Source organism: Chelonus insularis, unplaced genomic scaffold (genome assembly GCF_013357705.1).
Source record: "Chelonus insularis isolate UGA/USDA-ARS -01 unplaced genomic scaffold, ASM1335770v1 contig_16_pilon, whole genome shotgun sequence".
In the NCBI taxonomy this organism is placed as follows: Eukaryota; Metazoa; Arthropoda; class Insecta; order Hymenoptera; family Braconidae; genus Chelonus; species Chelonus insularis.
The window spans coordinates 293,416-315,777 of record NW_023276409.1 but is presented as its reverse complement, the minus strand read 5'-3'; the positions used below and the strand labels follow the sequence as shown (position 1 = coordinate 315,777).

Below are 22,362 nucleotides of genomic sequence, written 5' to 3'. Positions count from 1 at the left end.
CTTGATGGATTATTGATGGGTTTGGACGAAGTAAAAATATCATATAATCAATATCGTCTGTTTACAATATAATAGATGATACATACTAATCGTTGAATTTACTGACAGGAAGCACATCAACAAAAGAGAGCTGCTTTTTATCTTCGTTAGAAATTGTGCAAATGTACTCAAATTTCAAGAGGAGAAGCTGTCCTAATGGCACTTTCATTAGGGGCTCAACATTCTTTGATATGAGAAGCGATTATTGATATATTAAGAATGATCAATGCTTTGTTCAGCAAAAATGTAGTTCTGGCTACAAAATATCTAGTATTCAAGTATTTTCCGTTTCTAAACGATATTATAAAACACCATTTGTACTGCTCTCAATGTCAATTATACTCAGGAGAACGATCTAACTTAGACAAAAATATTGCGCTAATTTGTGGTAATTGTAATCAGGTGATTAAGAGAAAAGAACTTTCATTTTTTTTAACTTTAAACAGTTATTTTGTTATAAAAAAAACGACTCGACTGAATTTCTTCAAATTACATTCAGATCTTCTTTACGATAATATCTTTCGAATTAATTTTAGTTGAAGTCGATATCTTTATCCGTTCTTGAGATATCGAAAACGAAAAAAATGCTGACGTCCGTACATACATATATACGTACGTACGCACACACATCATTCTAAAGATTGGTCAGAGCCGATTACTTTTTAATAAAATTTCTGTAAAAATTTGGCACCGTAATCTGTACTGTGCTCACACGAATCACTCATGTTTAAATTTATTTTTACAAGAATAATTTTTAAATTAAGAGATTATCGTGTAGCACCGTATTTAATCACGTTTTTTTAACGTTCTCGATCTAAAATAAAAAGATATGCATTTACCTCTAGTATAGGATGCTGCACGATTGGCCTCCGCAGCTTGCGCAGTGACTGGCCTGTTCGCGCCTGCTGGGTGAACGGCTTTATTTGGAGTTGGAACAGGGCCAATCGGGCCTGCTGGAGGCCATCGTTGTTTTTGGAGCAACAGCAGAGTTTGTTGATTTTGTCACTGTTACTCCAATATGATTTGTTGGTTCTCAGCGAGCATCTTCATCACATTTTCTAATACTGGAGGGTCAGCCATTTCAATGGATTCTATTTCTTGTTTTGAATTATCTGAAAAGAAATAAAAACCATAAAAATATTGTAAAATATTTTCAATTTTGTTAACCTTTTGATAGGAATAATAAATTTGACTTACCAATATCGAAAACGTCAAACATCGGATTTCTAATTTCCATGTTTCGATTATGCCTGCTATCGATGATTTCCGGAATCAAACAATTCGTATAGAATCTTTCTAAAAGTTCTTCCATATGAACAGCCCAAAATTCATCTTTCAGTACTTTTGTCTGCTTCATAACTAAAGGAGTCCATAGTAAAAATATACAATAACTACGATTTGTAATATGTAATAATCCTTGTATTTCCGAATAAAACACATGATGAGTGTTCATTCCACTCATGTCTTCGTGAGTATAAATTTTACTTATTTCCGCAACATTTTCATTGAAAGCTTTTTCTTGTTTTAATTCTTTTGCCTTTATGGGACAAAAAATTTCTACAATTCCATCATTGTTTATAAGTCCACTGGATGGAAAAGCTGATAAAAATGGTTATTTAAGATAAATAAATAATCCATGTAAATAATTTTTTTTTACAATTTCTGCACATGAAGTTGAGTTTCTCAACTTGCAAATTTTACCAAAATGTTCTGCAGAAATAGTGTTATGCAAGATATCATTCAGCAATCCCAGGTTATTTTCTTGAGTTTCAGTTTGGATTTGATATCAATATCTCCTAGCTTTTCTTAGATCATTACTTTACTTACTTCTTTTTTCTATATCTACTACAATTTTTGTAAGCACTTTTCCCATGGCTTCAGCCATCTTTTGAAGTTCATTTTGTCCATTACCTTGAACAACGGTTGCTAAACATTGAATATTAAAAGCGAATCTCATGCCATGGTTGATGCGCTAAGCAGATGCTATTTTAACCAAGACAGAATTCATAGTTTCCACAATGTTATTATTCATTTTTTGTGATAAACTATCTGCATTTAATGTTATTTGTTGGAAGGCTACTTCCATTTGTTGAAATACACCAGCTTTTATTATATCTGGAACATAATTAATTTCATCTTTTTTCGGCTTTTGTTGCAAAATTAACTGGCATAGTTTTCATGATTTCCAAAAACATAATGCGGTACATTTAAACAATTTTGACAGATATTTTTTATTCTTTCGGTTTCACCTATATCTTGCTTAATTCTGTAATCAATCGCTGCTGTGATATCATGTCTTATTCTCGGTACATTTTCTTTGACAAGATCTCGCCATTTTTTTATTCTTCTTTCACATTTACTAATTTCTCTTAAATTATTACAGAGCGACCGTAAAATATGATTCATACACTCTATTTTTTCTCAGTCATATTGTATTCTAGATAAGGCTACTGTATAATCTAGGCTTTATACACACTACTATCACTGTTTCCGTTAAAATGTGTGTATATTAACCCATGCTCTTCAACACTCCATTTAAAACCTTCTAAAATAGCATCTGTTTCCATACTTGACGAGCTATGGGACCAACATCCATTGCAGCAAGAATTTCTTCGATTTAAGAATACCCAACTATAAGGAATCCCTTACCTACCCCTATCCGGTCCTGATTCGATTGTCTTATCGTGGCCCTATTAGGGGGCCCCTTATCTATCCCAGTCCGGACCTGATATTATTTTCTTATTAAACCCTTTTAGGGGACCCCTCATCTTTCCCAGTCCGGACCTGATATTATTATCTTATTAAACCCTTCCAAGGAACCCCTTACATTTCCCAATTTGACCCTGACTTTATTGTTTTTTACAAAATCCTTTAAGGAATCTAATACTTATTCTTATTTAATGCTGATTGTCTTTTTGAAATCGCTAAAATAAACTTTTTCTAAAAAATTTTTGTTAGTCACTTCTAATCTTTGAATAATTGAATAATAATAAACTTTGACTGCCTTTCTCAATCATTTAAGAGTATTATCATTTTTAAAAAGCGTTCAGCCGAACAAAAGAGGTGCGACATCTATAATAATTTACAAGCAATCTTGACGATCCATATGTTTATAGAAAAATTGACAGAGTGTGAGAAGGCATCACAATCTGCGTATTTTATATTTCATTTTTTTTTAATTTATTAATAAAAAAACGACCAGATAATGGATGATCTGAAAATTCATTTCGATGATAATGATATGGTAAAGTAGTAGTAATAGTAATATAGTAAAGAGTCGACGTTCATGATAGGCGCACGCTGTTTTTTAACCTTAATTTTTCTTACTTTAAGACTCGTTGAATTATTAAGTACGATTTTAAGTTATTCGAACACATTTGTTTGTTTAAAAGTAAAAATGGAGTCAGACAAACAAAAACGAAAACTTGAAAATACTCGGTTAAGAGTTAAAAGATTTCGTGAGCGTCAAAAAATGATTAAAAGTAACTCTGCCTCTGAGATACTTTCTGTAAGTAAAGGTGAAATATCGGACGTTTCTTATCAAGAACCTTCACACTTAGAACTGGAAGCTACTGAAAGTGATTTTATGATTCATGATTCAAGTCTTTATAATTACAATAGTTATGCTCGTATAAGTACCAATGTAATTGGAGATGATGCTCAGCGTCAAAATATGATTGAAATTAACTCTGTATTTGATATGCCTAGTACAAGTGGAACATTGGACGTTGTTTATGAAGAATCTCCACAGTTAGAACTAACTACTGAAAGTGATGTTATAATACCTGATTCAAGTCTTTACGAAATTTACAATAATTATTTACATACTAATGTAATCGAAGATAGTGTAAGTGATGATATAGGAGATGATTATGTGAATGATGATGATACAAATGATATTTATCACGACGAAAATTTAACTTCAGAGGAAGAACTAGATTCTGATACTGAATTTGATGAAGTAGAAAAACTTCGACAATGGGCGATTTCATCGAATTTCGCTCATTATAAAATCGATGAATTGTTAGTCATCTTGAGGAAACGGTTACTTCCAGAGCTGCCCAAGTCAGCAAAAACTTTTTTAAAAACATTATCTTCAAATTATAATATTGTAGCATTTGATGAAACATCAGAATTTGTTTATCTTGGAGTGAAAATACATTTAATTCAATATATAAATCCATCACTTCACTCCAACGATCAAGTAGAATTACTTTTTAATTTTGATGGGCTTCCTCTATACAAATCTTCATCGAAACAGTTCTGGCCGATTTTGTGTCAAATTTATCATACATCATACAGATACAAACCATTCACCGTAGCTATTTATGTCGGTAATACCAAACCTTGAGATATTGAACGATATTTAGAACAATTTATTTGTGAAATGAATGAATTGCAAAGTGAAGGAGTAAATATTAATAATAAAATTTTTAAAGTTTCTATTAAAGCCTTTATTTGTGATAGACCGGCTCGATCTTTAGTAAAGTGTGTTAAAAATCACGGTGGTTATTTTGCGTGTGAAAGGTGTAAAGTAAAAGGTGAAAGAGTTCAGAATCGTACAACCTATCCTCAAATAAATTGCACTTTGAGAACTCATGAATCGTTTGTCACTCAAGAAAATGCACATCACCATACTGGAATATCACCTCTCATAAAATTAAAGAACATTGATATGATTAACATGTTTTCCTTAGATTTTATGCATTTAGGATGCTTAGGCAATATGAAAAAACTCCTCACTGAACTTTGGCTTGGTAAAAAATCTCCATTTAAATTAAGTTCTTTTTATAAACTTAGACTTTCGCAAATGCTAATAAATTCAAAATGTCAAATACCAATTGAATTTCAAAGAACAACTCGGGACATTAACGAGATTCAAAAATATAAAGCTACTGAATACCGTTTATTTTTATTATATGTAGGACCAGTCGTACTGAAATCATGCTTAACAGATAATCAATATCAACATTTTCTCTTATTGCATGTTGGTTGTCGAATTTTATCGTCCAACTTAGCACTGGAGTGTAATGACCATGCTAAACTTTTTTTAACATGCTTTGTATTATTATCTTGATCATTATATGGACCGCAAAATTTTGTTTTAAACATGCACTCTCTCATTTACTTGGCTGATGATACCAAATACTTTCAGTCATCGATCAGTAATTTTACTGCATTTGCATTTGAAAATACTTTGGGCAAAATCAAAAAGATGTTAAGAAGCGGGAATCGGCCTTTAGCCCAGGTATGCAGACGATTACATGAACAATTCACCGCAAATGTAGAAAGTATTGAATCACAGTCTGATGTACAAATATTAAGTTTTCTTATAGAGACAAAAAAAAAGAAATTATGGTGGTAAAAAGTTAAAATACAAAAATATGATTTTAACCTTAGATCAAGCAGATAATACAGTCATTTTGGACAATGGTGATATTTTACAACTGCAAACAATAGAAGCTACATCAGATGGAAAAGACATCAAAATTTCTGGAACACACTTTAAAAAAATAAAACCTGTATTTACTTTTCCTTGTACATCGGCAGCTTTAGGAATATGGAGAATTAAGAAAGAAAATAGAAGTACCACGTTTTCAATAGATAGAATTGCGAATAAAATGGTAACTCTTGTCATTGAGATAGGCGAGCAGGAAAAAATATACACATTCCCACTCCTCCATATTTAAATTATATGAATTATAGAAATTACAAAATGAAATAGAAACTTATAATTATTATGTATATATGTATATTTAAGAACATATAATTTTAATGTGATAGAATTTATTCGTTGAGGTTGTCGTGTTTTCGTTTGTGTGATGTTTATTTGTCAGTTCTTTAAAACAAAATACGTGGATGAATAGCGAGACCATATGTGTGAACTCGGGTTCTGTATATAGTAACAATAATATGTGTATGCGTGACAACACATTCAACGGACTTTGCGTTGTTGTTTCTTGCGTGCATTACCGTACAGTGGTTTCAAACTCGATGTTTACATTTTTGAGATCTCGATTATTTTGTGTTAATATCGTCAGTTGCGCACCGATTCTTGAAAAGTTCAGTGAATAAGACAATGGAATATTCAACGACACAAAATAAAGCATACACGTTGGTGCTATTCATTGATAACACAGAAGATAATGGTGATAAAAGCAAGAAAATTGATATAGTTCCTACAAGCTGGCTGTTTCGAGATGGGAAGGATAAAGTGTATTGCCCATTTATTGAAGATGACCCTGATCCAGAAGAAATACAATTATTGCACCAGTTAATCAAAAATCAAATGCCGCCAAAAAATACATGGGAAACATTCGAAGTGGATATCAGAGGAGATGCACGTAAGTTTCACATAAAAGTTAAATTATTCATATATCATTAGTGTAAGAAATTTTTTTAAATATTATTTTCATATTAGATACGTACGGGGAAGCACTGAAAAAAATTGATAAACTGCAACTACATCCATATGTATTTACGACGGATAATGAAAAACACGTAAAGGAAAGGAAAGAAGAGATAAAAAACAAAGTTCGCAGGCGAGGACCATCACAGAAATCTAATGTTATGGAATTATTATGTGAGAGTGCTGCAGCATTGGATAAACTGCTTCAAGCACATAAGACACTATCAAGTAAATAAAATTTCATATAAAATATTAAAGTGTAGAATTTGGACAGCAGTTAAGATAATATGAATAAGTTTTTATTTAATTGAATTGAAGATACGTGCATAACGACGACATATTGATTTACAGTTCTTCAAGAAAAGATTTCAGACCAGAAAAATCCAAAACGAGCAGATCGACAAGAAACTACTAAGAAAAAAGGTGAAACGAAAAACTCAGGAACGCGACCTAAATCATCCAAACCTCAGAAATCATCAGGTATTAGAGCTAGAATTTATTAATAATTTTTTATTAACCAAATTTTATGTCAAGCATGAAAACAATACATTACCGATTATCATAATTAAAGCTCTAATAAAAAATATTCTAATTATAACCTTACAATTAAAAAATTAGTTTATTTAAAATTTAAATAAAATTTTATCAACTTTTAAAGTATACGCTGGTCAAAATACAAACTATTGTCTTTTTCTTTATTAACAGCTCAACAACCAGACCTGTCTGATGCATGTAGTTATAACAATTTATCATTAGAAAATAATCCAGGAGAAACACTAGAGCAAATGACTTTCTCTAGGGAAGATGATTTATCCAAGAACATAGAAATACCACAGCAATCATTGGAAAGTCAGCACTCATCAGGTATAGTATTTTTAATTTATCAACACTTCTTTACATTTAATGTAAATCTCATTATACATACGATTTTATCCCTTTTTTTCATGTGCTGTTGCAGGAATGGACGAATTATTGTTACACTTGAACGATTTATTTTCAAAGTTGCGTTATCAAATTGGAACTGTCCAGCATGAGATAGTGAATCTTAAACAGGAGGTCACATTCTGGAAGAAAATAATATTATCGAGTTCTCATGGCACTAGGCAGAGAATAGAATCACCAAGTATTAATATTCCCATTCCTTTTGCTAATATGGAGGACTTTCTAATTTTTGACGAAAAATTAAAAAATGAGAAAAATCTTCGTCATTATGTCGTAAGTTTTTTGATAATTAGCTATAAAAGATAATAAATATTGCTTGTACCAAATTGTTTTCATTATTCGTAGGTCTCCCAGATTTCAACATTCATAAATATTCAGGACAAATTATCGAGAAGCATTAAACTAGTAATAGGAAAATATTTTACTCGGGATGTTGTCATGCAATTTACTGTTGTCCGAAAAACAAAGAATAAGCCTGTTTTCAAAGACACAAAATTTTGCTCTTGTCTACAACGTATGTAACTTGTTTATAATAATCATTTATTTTATATACATCAAATCCATACATGTACTGTACACACGTAATATCTGATCTTCTTATTGTAGAAGCTGTTGAAGCAGAATATAATAAATGTGCGGATGCGGGAAGCTTCAAAGTTCAATCTTTTTATGACACCATTGGACACGTCTTTAATAATGCACGTGATTGGGATGGTTTTCGTTCAAAGCGTAATAACGCTTCAAATAAGCCTAAAGAGTAATGAGTTTTCATTTATTTAATGGTCATTAAGTTAATATTAAATAATATATGTATCAGTTAAAGTAAATAAAAAAGTTCTTATAATATATATCTACAAATTGTTATTCTAGTCAGGACCATACAATGCGCCCTGATCTGCCCCATATAGGTTAACCTGGACAGGACCACATAGGGTGCCCTGGCCAGGGCCATGTAAGGTAGCCTGATCTGGACCGGACTATTGGAGGCGTTACATTTAGGATCCGGACCTGATCAGATTTACCTTCTTGAGCCCTGGTAGGGAAGCTGGGATGCCAGATCCGGACCGGATTCCAACCCGACTTATTTTCCACTCGGGATCATTTATGTCAATGCGAGTATCATGTTCCTCTTCACTTTTAATTTCTTGTGTAAACTCACATCGTTTGGAGTAAATAATATTTAAATGCTTTACTTGACACTGATCTAGAATATAATTATCATCCTTCAAAATGTAAATTAATTCATCTGTTGTCAATCTTGGATGATCAGAGTTTATGTCTGCTAAATATTCTGAAAATGGTTCATCAGTCATAATTGACATAAGTTTATTACACTGTGATAGGGTTGTCACTAAGTTGAATCTGATTTTCACTTTCGCCGAAATCCTGCAATTTTGATTCTATGCTTCTATTTTGTTCGATTCTGGCTTGACGTCTGAAAAATGATGTAAGGGGTCAATTTCAAAACATTTTTATTAGTTTTCAAGATTATCAAATCAGAGGAGTAGTTGAAGAAAAAAGTTCGGAGCCATTTACTGTACAAAAATTTCTATTGTAAAATTACTGTACTTCTGATAAAAAATTTTACGCCGACAATTGTACAATAATTTTAGTATGTATTTGTAACGAAAATTTGATTCACTTAACGAACGATTAAATTAAAAAGGCTAATGAGTTTTTATTACATGTTCATTTGAATTTTTCAGTATTTATTTTGAAAAAAAATATTGGAAAATTACAAAAGAAAACAAGTTTTTATCGTGTTATTATCAAAATTTGCCCGAAAAGGAGACAATTCTATCGGTTAAACAATTGCACAATTAACCATCTACACAGTAAAAATCTGTTACAAATAATATACCATATTATTTACCACTTCATTATCGACGCTAAAAATAATTTCGAAAACCAATCTTGAAACTGACGCATAATAAGCTCAAAACTTGAAAGCTACCCGGGAAAAAATAACCAGATGTAATTAGATTTAATCAGATTGGAAACATAAGATAGTATTAGATCTCAGAATTGGCCATATTTAATAGAATCGAAATAAATCTGATTAGATCTTGATAGATATAATTTGGCGAGAAAAATTAATCGAATCTAATTAGATACAATTAGATCTGGGATCGGCTTGCTTAGAACAGATCTTAGGAAATATAGCTAAAACTAGTTCCAGAGGAAAATATATAGTAATTAAAATAAAAATTATTTTAAATTTAAATATTATAATTGGATATATTTTTATGTCATGATTATGATGTATAAGTAGTTGTAGTGCCGAAAATAACTTTTGAGGTAAAGTAATGAAACTTAGGTAGACTCAATCCTGCAACTCTTGTAATCGTAGACTTGCATGGTCACCACTACACTAACCTAAGAAATTTGAGATACTACTTTTTAATCACTTATTTGTATAACTTCGGTTATTTATTCTTATTACATCCCTTACAAAAATAATCAACTTTTATCAGATCTGATTAAATCTGATTTTTTTGTCAATGAAAATGATGTGCTTTTCTTCAGATTTGATTATGTTAGCTAAAATATTAAATCCAATTGAATCGAATAATTTTATTGATTCAACTAGATTTAATAGTATGTAATCTAATTGGATCTAATGAAATTTAAATGTGACAAAAAAAGAAACTAAAACTAATAACTTCACAGTTGCAGTAATTGTAAACGGAAAAAAAAAATATATGGGAGCATAAGATATTTACTGCAAATAAATATTAAACTGAGCTTTGTTTTAAATGTATTTAAGGATGAATCGGAAACATTTTTTCTTCATCAATGTACTAAAATCATAGTGCAATACATAATTCCCATTAAACAAACCAATTCTTTTATGATACTTAGGGTTGACGACATGAAATGTATACGCCATATTATTCGGGTTAAAAATTACATTTGTCTGCAACCAAATTCAATTGAGATGATACTGTAAGAAAGTTAGATAAATATTCAAAAATTATTCTTGTCATTTTTTAGACTTTAACATTACAAAAGTCTTGATACATCATATTTTATCGACCGGAATTTATAAAAAATTAATTCCAACCTGATTCGATTTGATTTAGTATGAGGATGAAACGTTAAATCAGATCGGATCAAATTTTTTTTTCCAGTCGTTAAATATTATACCTATTTGGATCTAATTCATGATGAAAATGAAACGTTAGATCAAATCGGATTGAACTCTTTTTTAGTTGTAAAATATCATATTCGACGGGTTCTAATTGAGTCCAAAAATGGAACATTAGATTAGAACAGATTTATAGTTTGCCGTCGGATATCATACACAATTAGATCTGATTTAGTATGGAAATAAAATATTGGATCGTATCAAATCCAAATAATTTTTAGCCAAAAAATATCAGATCTAATTGGATCTATGTAGACTCGAGTAGATAACACAAATTTTATCAATTTGGATTTAAATAGATCAAATCAAATTAAATAAGATCCGTTCATTTTTCTCGGGTATTGTTGAATCATCCATTCTTATGATTACAATGAATTATTTTGAATAAATTTTATTCATAGATCATATGAATAAGGATAAAGTAGGCATCTGTGGAAAGTTAAAAATTTTGAGAATCGTTAATTATAAATCAATGTTAAATTTTATTTTACAATAAGTATTAAGTGTACGTAATATCACTAGATATCTCAGATAGAGTCGCTGACCTGACTGCTGGTCCATATATCGACCACCCCCGCAGCCTAAAGGTCAAACAATAATAAAAAAAAAATTAATCCAAGCGCAAATCCGATTGTTTATACTACCAACTTTCTGTTTGGTGTTAGATCTATTATTCTTGAAATAAATAGACACAATACATTAAAAATCAAATTTTAAAAAAAAAAAAAAGAAATTTCACTACATCGAAAAAGAAGTAAAGGGCGAGCGACTGGAATTCTAGTAGTAGTCATAAGACAAGCGAGTAAAAATAGGGACGGTCGGTCTGGACAGCAAAATTTACTGTACGTTTCCGGTCAAAATATTTATACGGTTCAACTTTACTGTAAAGGACAAATTCCTTTACACGCCAAGTCTATTTATGTCAATTGGATGTTATACACAATATATTTCTGAATTTTTTTATTGTTAAATTTATTAAAATAATAATGTTGCCTTTATTTAAATAATATTAAAAAATTTCTGACATGATACATATACATGAAACTACGAGAATACAAATCGTACATTGTGGCTATGATATTATAATCACATAAACTTTTCATAACAATTAAAAAACATTATTTTCAATGATTTATATGGCTTTATTTAATTAGAATTATATTTGTTTTATTATCATTTGGTGAATTTTGAATTTAAATTAAGTTTTTTTTGTCTTAACAAATCTTTTCTACTCGGGGATTTGAACCTACAACTACTCGCACGCATATGACTTTAACACACGCTTAGCTATTTTAATATTTCTTGTGTAAACAAAAAATTCGAATAAGAAAAGAAAGAACAACGATTCAATTAATTTATCGGCACACAGCTTTTACTTTATGGCCAGTGAAGTCCACTTTTCAATATTCAGAAATTTATACGCCAATAAAAAATTCTTAGAACTAAATATGAGATAAAAAAAATTCCTTTACTGTAAAGTTTCATTTCAATTCACTAAAATGATAAACCCCAGAATTTTTTACTGTTATTTGTGAAGGTTTTCTATCTTTATCCTAATATTAATAATCCTTTAAAAACAATTACAATTCATAATATTTGAAGTAAAATCAACACTATCATTTTTACTCACTAAGGAAAGCATTACGAGCCTCACTATTTTTCTCCGCGTACTTGAAATTTTCAGTGAGAATACTATATTTTCGCTAAACATCTTTTCTTTCATCACACTTTTGAGAAAAATATAATTAAAAGCGAAATCAGAATGTTATGAGATCCATTTCAATAGGTTGTTAGATTACTAGGAACATGACTACTGAGCTATTCTCTATCAAAAAACATTTTTGGCAAAATAGCAAAATTACTGAATGTTTATACAATCGATTGTAGTTATACTGATTGAGTAAAAGGAAAATTGTAATACGCTGAATACGCAATTTTTATGAGATATAATATCATTTTTGTAGTATTTCTTTAAAATCATTATTGAAATATTTGTACACTGAGAAAAAAATTTACTTCATACAAAAAATATTTCATTCGATCATTAACATCGAAATTTAAAATAGTTGCAATAAAATATTTCTTCGAAATTATGAATATTTGATTGAAATCATTTTATTTACTCAAATGAATGAAATGTCATTTGTTTTCATTCTTGTCGTAACCTTGAAAATTTGTTTTCAAACTTGTCGCAACATTGAAACAAAAGACAAAATGTGTTTTTGATAACACTACTATTAGTCTGAATAAAATATTATTTTGAGAATATTCCAAGTTTCTTTTATTGATTGAATAAAAAATTCTTTCATTTAACGAAATTTTTTTCTCAGTGTACTTAGATTTTTTTTAATTTTCGTTTTCGATTTGGTGCTTTTACGTCAGCCCACATCTTGTGACAATGGTTTTCATCTTGTGACGAGGGTTTCATAATATTAAAACCATCGGATATTAACTTTAATGAAAACAATGAAATTAACTTTATCACGATAAATAAAAATAGGTCGCAGTAAAGAAATAATAAAATTCTTTTTAGGAAGCAATGAATAACTACGATCAAAATTATTGAGTCTGCAGTTACAGAAGTCCGATATGAAATTAATGAACTTTATATTTATCTGTAATGAGCTAATAAAAAACTAAACTTAAATTTTTATATTTATTCATGATTTTTTTTTGCCATTTAATGAAAAAAAAATTTTTTTTTATGTATATCGTTTTACAGACTATAAATTCAACCATCTTCTGCGATTTTCTTTCAATAGAATCAGTGGAACCTGGAAATCTGGAGACCTTTCATTATGAACGTCTTTTGAACAGCGTTTTGAACATTAAATTTTGATAAAAAAGGAAAAAAGCCCTAAAATATATGTAACTTTGATAAAAGTGTATCAAAGCGTTTTTCTAAATGGAAAATTTTTGTTGTAAATTTCCACTACTAATGCATAACTTGTAAAAAAAATTACTATGATCTTATGTCGGGTAAAAGAATTAATAAAGATTTAAAGGTCACTATTTTTCAGTCTTCAGAGAACTTTGAACTTTATTAACTCTGCCGAATTGCATGGAGTTGTATTTTTCGCCACTTAAAAAAAGCTATAAATGTCATTTACATGACTGATCGAATTATTTTGCTATTTTAAAATAACGTGATAAGTTAATAAATAATTAATGTTAATTTCTTATATTTGTTTATTATTTTTTTTTTTTTTTTTTGCAACTTAATGATAAAAAAAAACTTTCGGACGTATATCGTCTACGGACCATACATTCTACCTTCTTCTAAAATTTCATGCAGATAGGACCACCAGAACATGGAAATCTGGAGATTCCCTATTTTGGGCCAATTTTCAACCGCGCGTTTCACTCATTCATGCTATCTCTTTTTTTCGATCATGCTATCTCTCTCTCTCCCTGCGTGTTTGTCACTATGGTAATCTCCTATCTCTTCTAATTTCATATCTCTTACTCTCTTACTCGTTCTACATATGGCTGACCGAAATCTGTCAAACCGCTTTAGATTTTTGATTTTGGATATTTTGCTTTATTCTTCAACCAATCGTCCTCATCTCGTTTCATTTCATAGATTGTTGTTGCGTGAATCTTTTTCTGTAAGTATTTCTTTATTTCATCTATTTATTTTCCTAAAACTAGTGCGCAAAAATTCATATACTTCAATATATTTACATGTTTCCGCTCGAGGCGCTTTAAATATCCATCCCCTTCAAAATTGTCTTTAACAGGAATTTTTATTAATTTTTTAATTCGTGCAGGTAAATGGTAAGTTGTATATTGGATAAAATCAATAACCTGATTATCCAAAACGAAAATTCCTGAAAGATTATCTTTATTTAGTAGCATTTTCCTCGTTTAAATCTTTCTTGGTGATATTTTTTCCTGCAGTTTTATCGTCACGAATTTTCTTGAAACAGACATCACCAGAATGACCCATTTTATGACAATAATCACATTGTATTGACTTATTTTGCGGAGTAGGTTGTCGACGTTTTTTATTTGGACAAGAACTTTTTATATGAATAAATTTTGATAAAGAACATGATTTACCGTCGAATCGAGGAACCAGATCTATTTAAAGTTTTAAATTCATATATAAAGAATTTCCAGTCATTTCAATCGACCTTATGTCTACACTACCTTCCAATAGAGGATTATTATTAGTTACATGAATATGAGAAGCCAAAGAATTATTATTACCAACGTTATGGACTACTAATTCAGTTTCAGGTTGATTTATTATTCCTGCAGATGATTCATGATGATGATCTATATCAGAAATTTGTGTGATTCTATTCATCGTACTATTTTGAATTGAATTTGCTTGAGTACTATCATCGGGGGTAGCTACAGCTTGTCGACGAGTTTGAGAACGAGTATTTTTATACATGATTAATTACAATAAGATATTTTAAAAATTTTTTCGAATTCAAATCAAATAACCGCAATCACAATATTACTTTTTATTATAAATTTCAATAAGAAAGAAAATTTTTCAAATTCAACAAAAATACAATAGATGTTATTTCAAAGATACTCTGGCATTTACCCGTTGCTCTGAGGAAAACCGTGCTAAAAACTCAGAGAGAGTGGTGGCTGTTTGAATTAAATTCACTATCATTTGTTAAATTCAAATGTTTATCATGTTTTAATGTTTTTAACATTAATTTCATAACACAAATTGTAAGTCTTCAAACTGTTCAATAAACTGTTTAACTTTTCAAATAAAATGTTCAGTTTGTTTTGTTTTAAAGAATTTTGAATTAAATCACTAGTCACTGAATTTTTGTCACTATCTTTGACTTTGTTCAAAATTTCGCACTCAATTTTATGACCATTCCACCGCTGTCACCAAAATTTGTAACGTCCAGGTTTAGCAAATGACAGTAGTGTCACCTTCTGGACCCGGCGTGAGCTCGTTGGTCGAAGTTTTGAGGGAAAAAGGCTAGATTTTTAAATGATAGAATTTTATTCAATAAAATCAATGTGATCTATTTGAATGCAGAATCAGAAGTGCGGGAGTTTAACTGTACAAATTGTTCCTTAGTCAAATCTCCCTTCCATTATTTTTTTACATACAAAGAACTTAATTAAGCTAGGCTTAAGCTAGACTTACGAATTAAAGGGAGGGATACTGCGTCGTTGTACCCATTTTCGCACTGACAAATACTCTTTTATATTAATTAAAATCGGTTTGCTTATCATTATAGCATGAAAGAAAATGTTTATTCCTATTTGTTTTATCTTGAATTGTTTCGAGTATGACTATTGAATAAATATTTAACAGGAAATATCTGGAGTGTGTCACATTTAATTAAGAGTGAGTTATTCAAAACATGTCTTGACTAAATCACCTATTTGTAAATATTGAGTTTCGGTTTATCTCATTAATTTAATTTTTTTTTAGTTGACTGTGAAATTATCTAATATATATTTTTGCATTTAAGGCTGGGCTGAAGTCAGACAGGCGACTGATTCCCCCTATCCAAATATATGGGATCGGGAAATTTCTAATTTCTTCGCCAATTTACAATTATTTCTATAAAATTAGGTACCAAATTACAGAAAAATTAATGCCGGACTGACGTAAACAACAATTTTTTGTATATAGTGAATATTTTTATTAAAAAAATTAGAAAGAATAATGAAAAAATTATGAATTGACTTGCCGCGCTTAAATTTCAAGATGGCGGCCACATCATTCAGATGAAAAATCACTAATTATTTCATTTTTATACGTTTTTCGCCCAAAATTCGTGTTTGCGTCAGTCCTTGCCACCTGTCTGAATGTTAAAAAAATCAATTCATAGTATAAAATTAAATAATTTATAAATAATTAGAAATCTTGTATTCCAGATGATATTCTCTGGAAAATTAGTTTGAAAAAATTCTGATAGGTGACAGCATTATGCTCGCAGATGACCTCAGTCATCCATATTGAAAAAATGCTCAATCCGTATCCAGAACTGATGGTGCCCTGCATTTTGGTGAGTAATTTGTGCATGAGTGTGTACGGGTAATATATGTATGTGATGTAAACATAGTGTATCACTTTACAATGCCCTACACTTTGATGACTATTGCAGTTAGGATAAATAAAAATGATGATACTCATTTAACATTAATTAATATAATACCTGAAAATAACTTCAACAAATATTCATCCATTATCATCATTTTTATTAGGTATAAATGTTAATAAAGAAGCTCAATTCCAAGTCGGCGTATCCAAGCATGTAGTGTAAAAACAAATACACACAAACTCAATATCGAGATTATGCTGGCCATGTGGTTAGAGCGTCAGAGTTCTATTTTGCCGGGCAGGGTTCGATCCCAGTCATAACCAATTTTTTTTTTCTACTTTATTCGTTAGATTAGCATGTAATTATAATATTGACATGCTATAATTAATCTTTTATAACAATTTGATTTTTTTTTCTCTTTATTCATTGAATTTATTGACGCTAAGTCGAAAAATATTTGAACAGAGCCATAAACTTTCTTTTTGTATAAATACATTGATGATAGCCTGTGTTTAACAACTTATACATCTTTACATGTATTAACAATGTTATGTTATTAACAAGTTAATCATATTATTATCAACATTGAAAAGTAGTTTAAACAATCTGTGGCGAGTTTCGGCACTTTCCCGGCAAGCTCTACCCCCAATCTCTGTGCCCAAGCCTGCAGCTTATAATTTTTTAGCATATATGAGCGTACTGAAACCATAACAGCTCGGTGGTTACAGCATCGATCTTTTATTTTGCTGGGCAAGGTTCGATCCCAGTCATGATAAAGTTTTTTTTTTCTCTTTTATTTGTCAGATTTGCATGTAATTATAATATTAACATGCCAAAAGTAATTGTTTACAACGATTTGTTTTTTTGTTCTCAATTATTTAGGTAATCGATCGACGCCGAGTCGGAAAACATATGAACAGGGTTATAAACACTTTTTTTACTATAGCTATATGAACGTAGCTTTTTTTTAAGCAATTTAGAAATATTTAGAAGTAGTTGAAATAATCCACGGGGATTTCCGGCACTTTGCCGGCAAACTCTATCCCTACCCTTCGTACTCAAGCCTGCATTATACAATTTATAAACATAAACATAATGTCAGAGATGATGTGTTAGCTCTGTGAGTAGAACATCAAGTTTTCATTTTACCGATTAGGGTTCGATCCCAGTCATAGCCAATTTTTTTCTTCCTTTTTTTTTCATTAAAATTTTATATAAATACAATAATTGGTTGCTTATATAAGTTCAAAATCAATTCCTATTGTCTTTTAAAGACAACACTTTCGAAAAAAGAGAATTCATAGTAACTCGTTCCTCACCCTCAGCTTATTTTCAGAAAAACAAGTTGTTCTCCGTAATTAATTGGAAGAATAATTTAATCAAATATATGAATTAATTTATAAGTATATAAAGTCACTTAAGCAAAAAAAAGAAAAAACAATTGCCTATGACTGGGATCGAACCTTGCCCAGCAAAATAAAAGATCGATGCTGTAACCACCGAGCTGTTATGGTTTCAGTACGCTCATATATGCTAAAAAATTATAAGCTGCAGGCTTGGGCACAGAGATTGGGGGTAGAGCTTGCCGGGAAAGTGCCGAAACTCGCCACAGATTGTTTAAACTACTTTTCAATGTTGATAATAATATGATTAACTTGTTAATAACATAACATTGTTAATACATGTAAAGATGTATAAGTTGTTAAACACAGGCTATCATCAATGTATTTATACAAAAAGAAAGTTTATGGCTCTGTTCAAATATTTTTCGACTTAGCGTCAATAAATTCAATGAATAAAGAGAAAAAAAAATCAAATTGTTATAAAAGATTAATTATAGCATGTCAATATTATAATTACATGCTAATCTAACGAATAAAGTAGAAAAAAAAAATTGGTTATGACTGGGATCGAACCCTGCCCGGCAAAATAGAACTCTGACGCTCTAACCACATGGCCAGCATAATCTCGATATTGAGTTTATGTGTATTTGTTTTTACACTACATGCTTGGATACGCCGACTTGGAATTGAGCTTCTTTATTAACATTTATACCTAATAAAAATGATAATAATGGATGAATATTTGTTGAAGTTATTTTCAGGTATTATATTAATTAATGTTAAATGAGTATCATCATTTTTATTTATCCTAACTGCAATAGTCATCAAAGTGTAGGGCATTGTAAAGTGATACACTATGTTTACATCACATACATATATTACCCGTACACACTCATGCACAAATTACTCACCAAAATGCAGGGCACCATCAGTTCTGGATACGGATTGAGCATTTTTTCAATATGGATGACTGAGGTCATCTGCGAGCATAATGCTGTCACCTATCAGAATTTTTTCAAACTAATTTTCCAGAGAATATCATCTGGAATACAAGATTTCTAATTATTTATAAATTATTTAATTTTATACTATGAATTGATTTTTTTAACATTCAGACAGGTGGCAAGGACTGACGCAAACACGAATTTTGGGCGAAAAACGTATAAAAATGAAATAATTAGTGATTTTTCATCTGAATGATGTGGCCGCCATCTTGAAATTTAAGCGCGGCAAGTCAATTCATAATTTTTTCATTATTCTTTCTAATTTTTTTAATAAAAATATTCACTATATACAAAAAATTGTTGTTTACGTCAGTCCGGCATTAATTTTTCTGTAATTTGGTACCTAATTTTATAGAAATAATTGTAAATTGGCGAAGAAATTAGAAATTTCCCGATCCCATATATTTGGATAGGGGGAATCAGTCGCCTGTCTGACTTCAGCCCAGCCTTAAATTAGGCTCCATTTTACAAAAAGACATCTATTGGCAAAAAGCAGAACTATTTGCAGAATAGTATGTACCGTGGGACATTACAACGCTTGCGCAGTAACGAAAAACGTCGTATAAGGGCTAAGAAATCAGTGGTGGGGAACCCGAAAGCAACTGAAGAACTCTTTTCTCAGTTCGACTATACACGAATACGAGCGGAGTAACCCGAAGTTCACCGAATCTGATGTTTTTCCTTGCTTACTACACAGTACCGGACATAAATGCTGTTTAATTTTTTAAAGGTTATACATGTGATTTCCCTATACCGTCTCATAGAAAATCACACAGCATTTATGTCCGGTACTGTACTCTCCCGATGAGAAAAAATCTTACACTTTTTAAAAAAGTCTTTTTTTTTTAAACAGTTTTTGACTTAAAAAAAAATTAAAATTAGCACATGAAAGAGAATCATCTGAAACGAAGATACAAAAATTTTGATGGGGTTATTCCATTTGAATTAATCAAGTAATCAGCGATAAAAGAGAGTGTGTGTTTTTTTCTCATAGCGAAGGTTCTAAAGGGTTAATCACGTATCGAGTTTATCTGAGGTTATATTTTGCTAAGTTGTGTTTTCACAGTTCCTATTATTTTTATAAAAGCTGAATGCTGGATATTATTCATTGAGATGATTGTAACAGTTTAGACTTGAGTGAATTTAAGCAAAATGTAATTCAGATTCCATTATTGGGCGCTCAAGTATTAATGAACGCAATTGAGTAATTCAATTATTTGCGTAGTTGTTGATTGCAATTGCACGTTTACTTCATCCGGTTTTTTCTTGCTCAACTATTAGTAATCAACAAATAGATTGAGACATTTTAAAGAAATTGATTTTCCCGCCTCTCCTAAAACAATTTACGCAAAAGAAGCTTTTTTTAAAAAGAGACATGTAAGTATTTTTGCTGCATTGTATAAGTGTTTTGTAATCATATGTCTGATAACTAGTGACCTGATGACACACAGTTTTAAATTTTAAGGAATATTTTAAAGTATACATATTTTGCCAAAAATTGTGTTATTTTTTTAAATAATTTGAATTGAATTCCATTTCTTCTATTATGATTCTAGATGTTCTTATCAGTTTCACCTCTCAAGCTATTGAATTGGCAATCACATAAGTCTTATTTACGAGTAATAAGAAATTTTGCAGCAATGAATAAATTTGATCTTCCAATTCGTTGTAAAGGCAACGATAAGTCTGTTTGGTGAGAAAAATTTCTTTGTTTCTAAAGAAAAAAAAATTAAATATTATGCTTATTGAAATTAATATACTTCGGTTTAATGATTGATATATATCAAAAATAAAAAATGTCTTTTCTCCAATTTCCAGGGTAGAATATATCAATCTTGCGGCAAAATATAAACCACTGAATCTTGGGCAAGGTTTCCCAGATTTCTTTGCTCCCAAGCATGTAACAGATGCGTTAGCTGAATCTGTCAAGAGTAATAACCCACTGATCAACCAATACACTCGGGCTTTTGTACGTCGAATATTTTGAAATACTTGCTGAAGAGAACGGTTTACTATTAGTATCATGTACTAATGCAATACATTTTTTTCAGGGTCATCCAAGACTAGTAGAAGCAATTGGAAAAGTTTATTCCGAAGTTCTAGATAGAGAACTTGATCCATACAATGAAATTATTGTAACTGCGGGTGCATATGAAGCTCTCTATTGTGCAATTCAAGGTCATACTGAAGTTGGCGATGAATGGATCATCATAGAACCTTTCTTTGATTGTTATGAACCACAAGTTAGAATGGCTGGTGGGGTTCCACGATTTATTCCTCTCAAGCCCGTAAGAAAGCTAATTTACAAGTAATATCATCAAACATTTCATGTAATTCATTTATACAGACAAAAACTACTGGAGCAATGAGTTCAGCTGATTGGATATTTGATCGAAATGAAATGACTCGTCTTTTTAACGAGAAAACTAAAGGAATCATTATTAATACTCCACACAATCCTCTTGGAAAAGTATTCACGTTAGATGAGCTTCAATTTATTGCTAATTTAGCAAAGAAGTGGAATACTCTCGTTATTTCTGACGAAGTATATGAGTGGATGACTTTTGACCCAGCTAAACATATCCGGTTTGGTAAATACATACATTCCTTAAAAAATGTTAGATAGTTTAATTAAATATCTACTTACTTATTAAATTTTTTTTTCTAGCAACCCTACCAGGTATGTGGGAACGTACAATAACTATTGGTTCAGCTGGAAAAACTTTTAGTGTTACTGGCTGGAAATTAGGGTGGGCATATGGTCCAGCTAATCTACTTTGGAATATTAAAGTCGTTCATCAAAATTGTGTATACACGAGCTCAACTCCAACTCAAGAAGCGGTCGCTATTGGATTTGAAGAAGAATTAAAGAGATTTGGAAAACCAGATTGCTACTTCACAAGCCTTGCAGATGAATTATTACCTAAACGTGATTATATGGCAAAGTTTCTGGAGGACATCGGTATGTCACCTACAATTCCTGAAGGTGGATATTTTATGATAGCTAACTGGAAACCGTTGGAAAAATTCGTTCGTCTTGAAGATGAGACAGATCCACAGCAAGACTACAGGTTCACTAAATGGATGACGAAGAATGTTGGAATTCAAGGCATTCCTCCATCAGCATTTTACTGCGACGAACATAAGTACTTGGGTGAGGATAATGTTCGTTATTGTTTCATCAAGAAGGATGAGAATTTACAGAAAGCAGCTGAATTATTGAATAAATGGAAGTCACAGCAGGTTTGAAGATTCTACATTCCATAAAGAAATGTAATTAATTTTATGCTTTACGTTCCGTCATTGTAAAAGTCTTTGCATTATATACGTTTCAACATCGTGTATTTGAATTCATAAATAATCATTGTCATTTCAAATAGTTTTGAAACAAAATATTTTTATTATAAGTCATTAATTTATTAATTTAAATAAATTACTTTAC

At 30.6% G+C, this 22,362-nt stretch overlaps 1 protein-coding gene across 2 annotated transcripts; it reads left to right on the top strand.

Annotated features, from left to right (window-relative positions):
* The first annotated feature begins 19,670 nt into the window (after positions 1-19,670).
* On the top strand, positions 19,671-22,297 carry Kyat (Kynurenine aminotransferase). 2 transcript variants are annotated; one of them, XM_035078669.1, is made up of 6 exons: positions 19,671-20,297; positions 20,477-20,613; positions 20,739-20,889; positions 20,972-21,208; positions 21,268-21,511; positions 21,589-22,297. In XM_035078669.1, exons 2-6 carry the CDS (start codon positions 20,477-20,479, stop codon positions 22,167-22,169), a joined length of 1,350 nt encoding a protein of 449 aa, XP_034934560.1. In that variant the 5' UTR covers positions 19,671-20,297; the 3' UTR covers positions 22,170-22,297. The 2 variants fall into 2 exon arrangements, with proteins under 2 accessions (XP_034934560.1, XP_034934561.1); XM_035078670.1 differs by lacking the exon at positions 19,671-20,297 and adding an exon at positions 20,302-20,397.
* Positions 22,298-22,362: the final 65 nt, after the last annotated feature.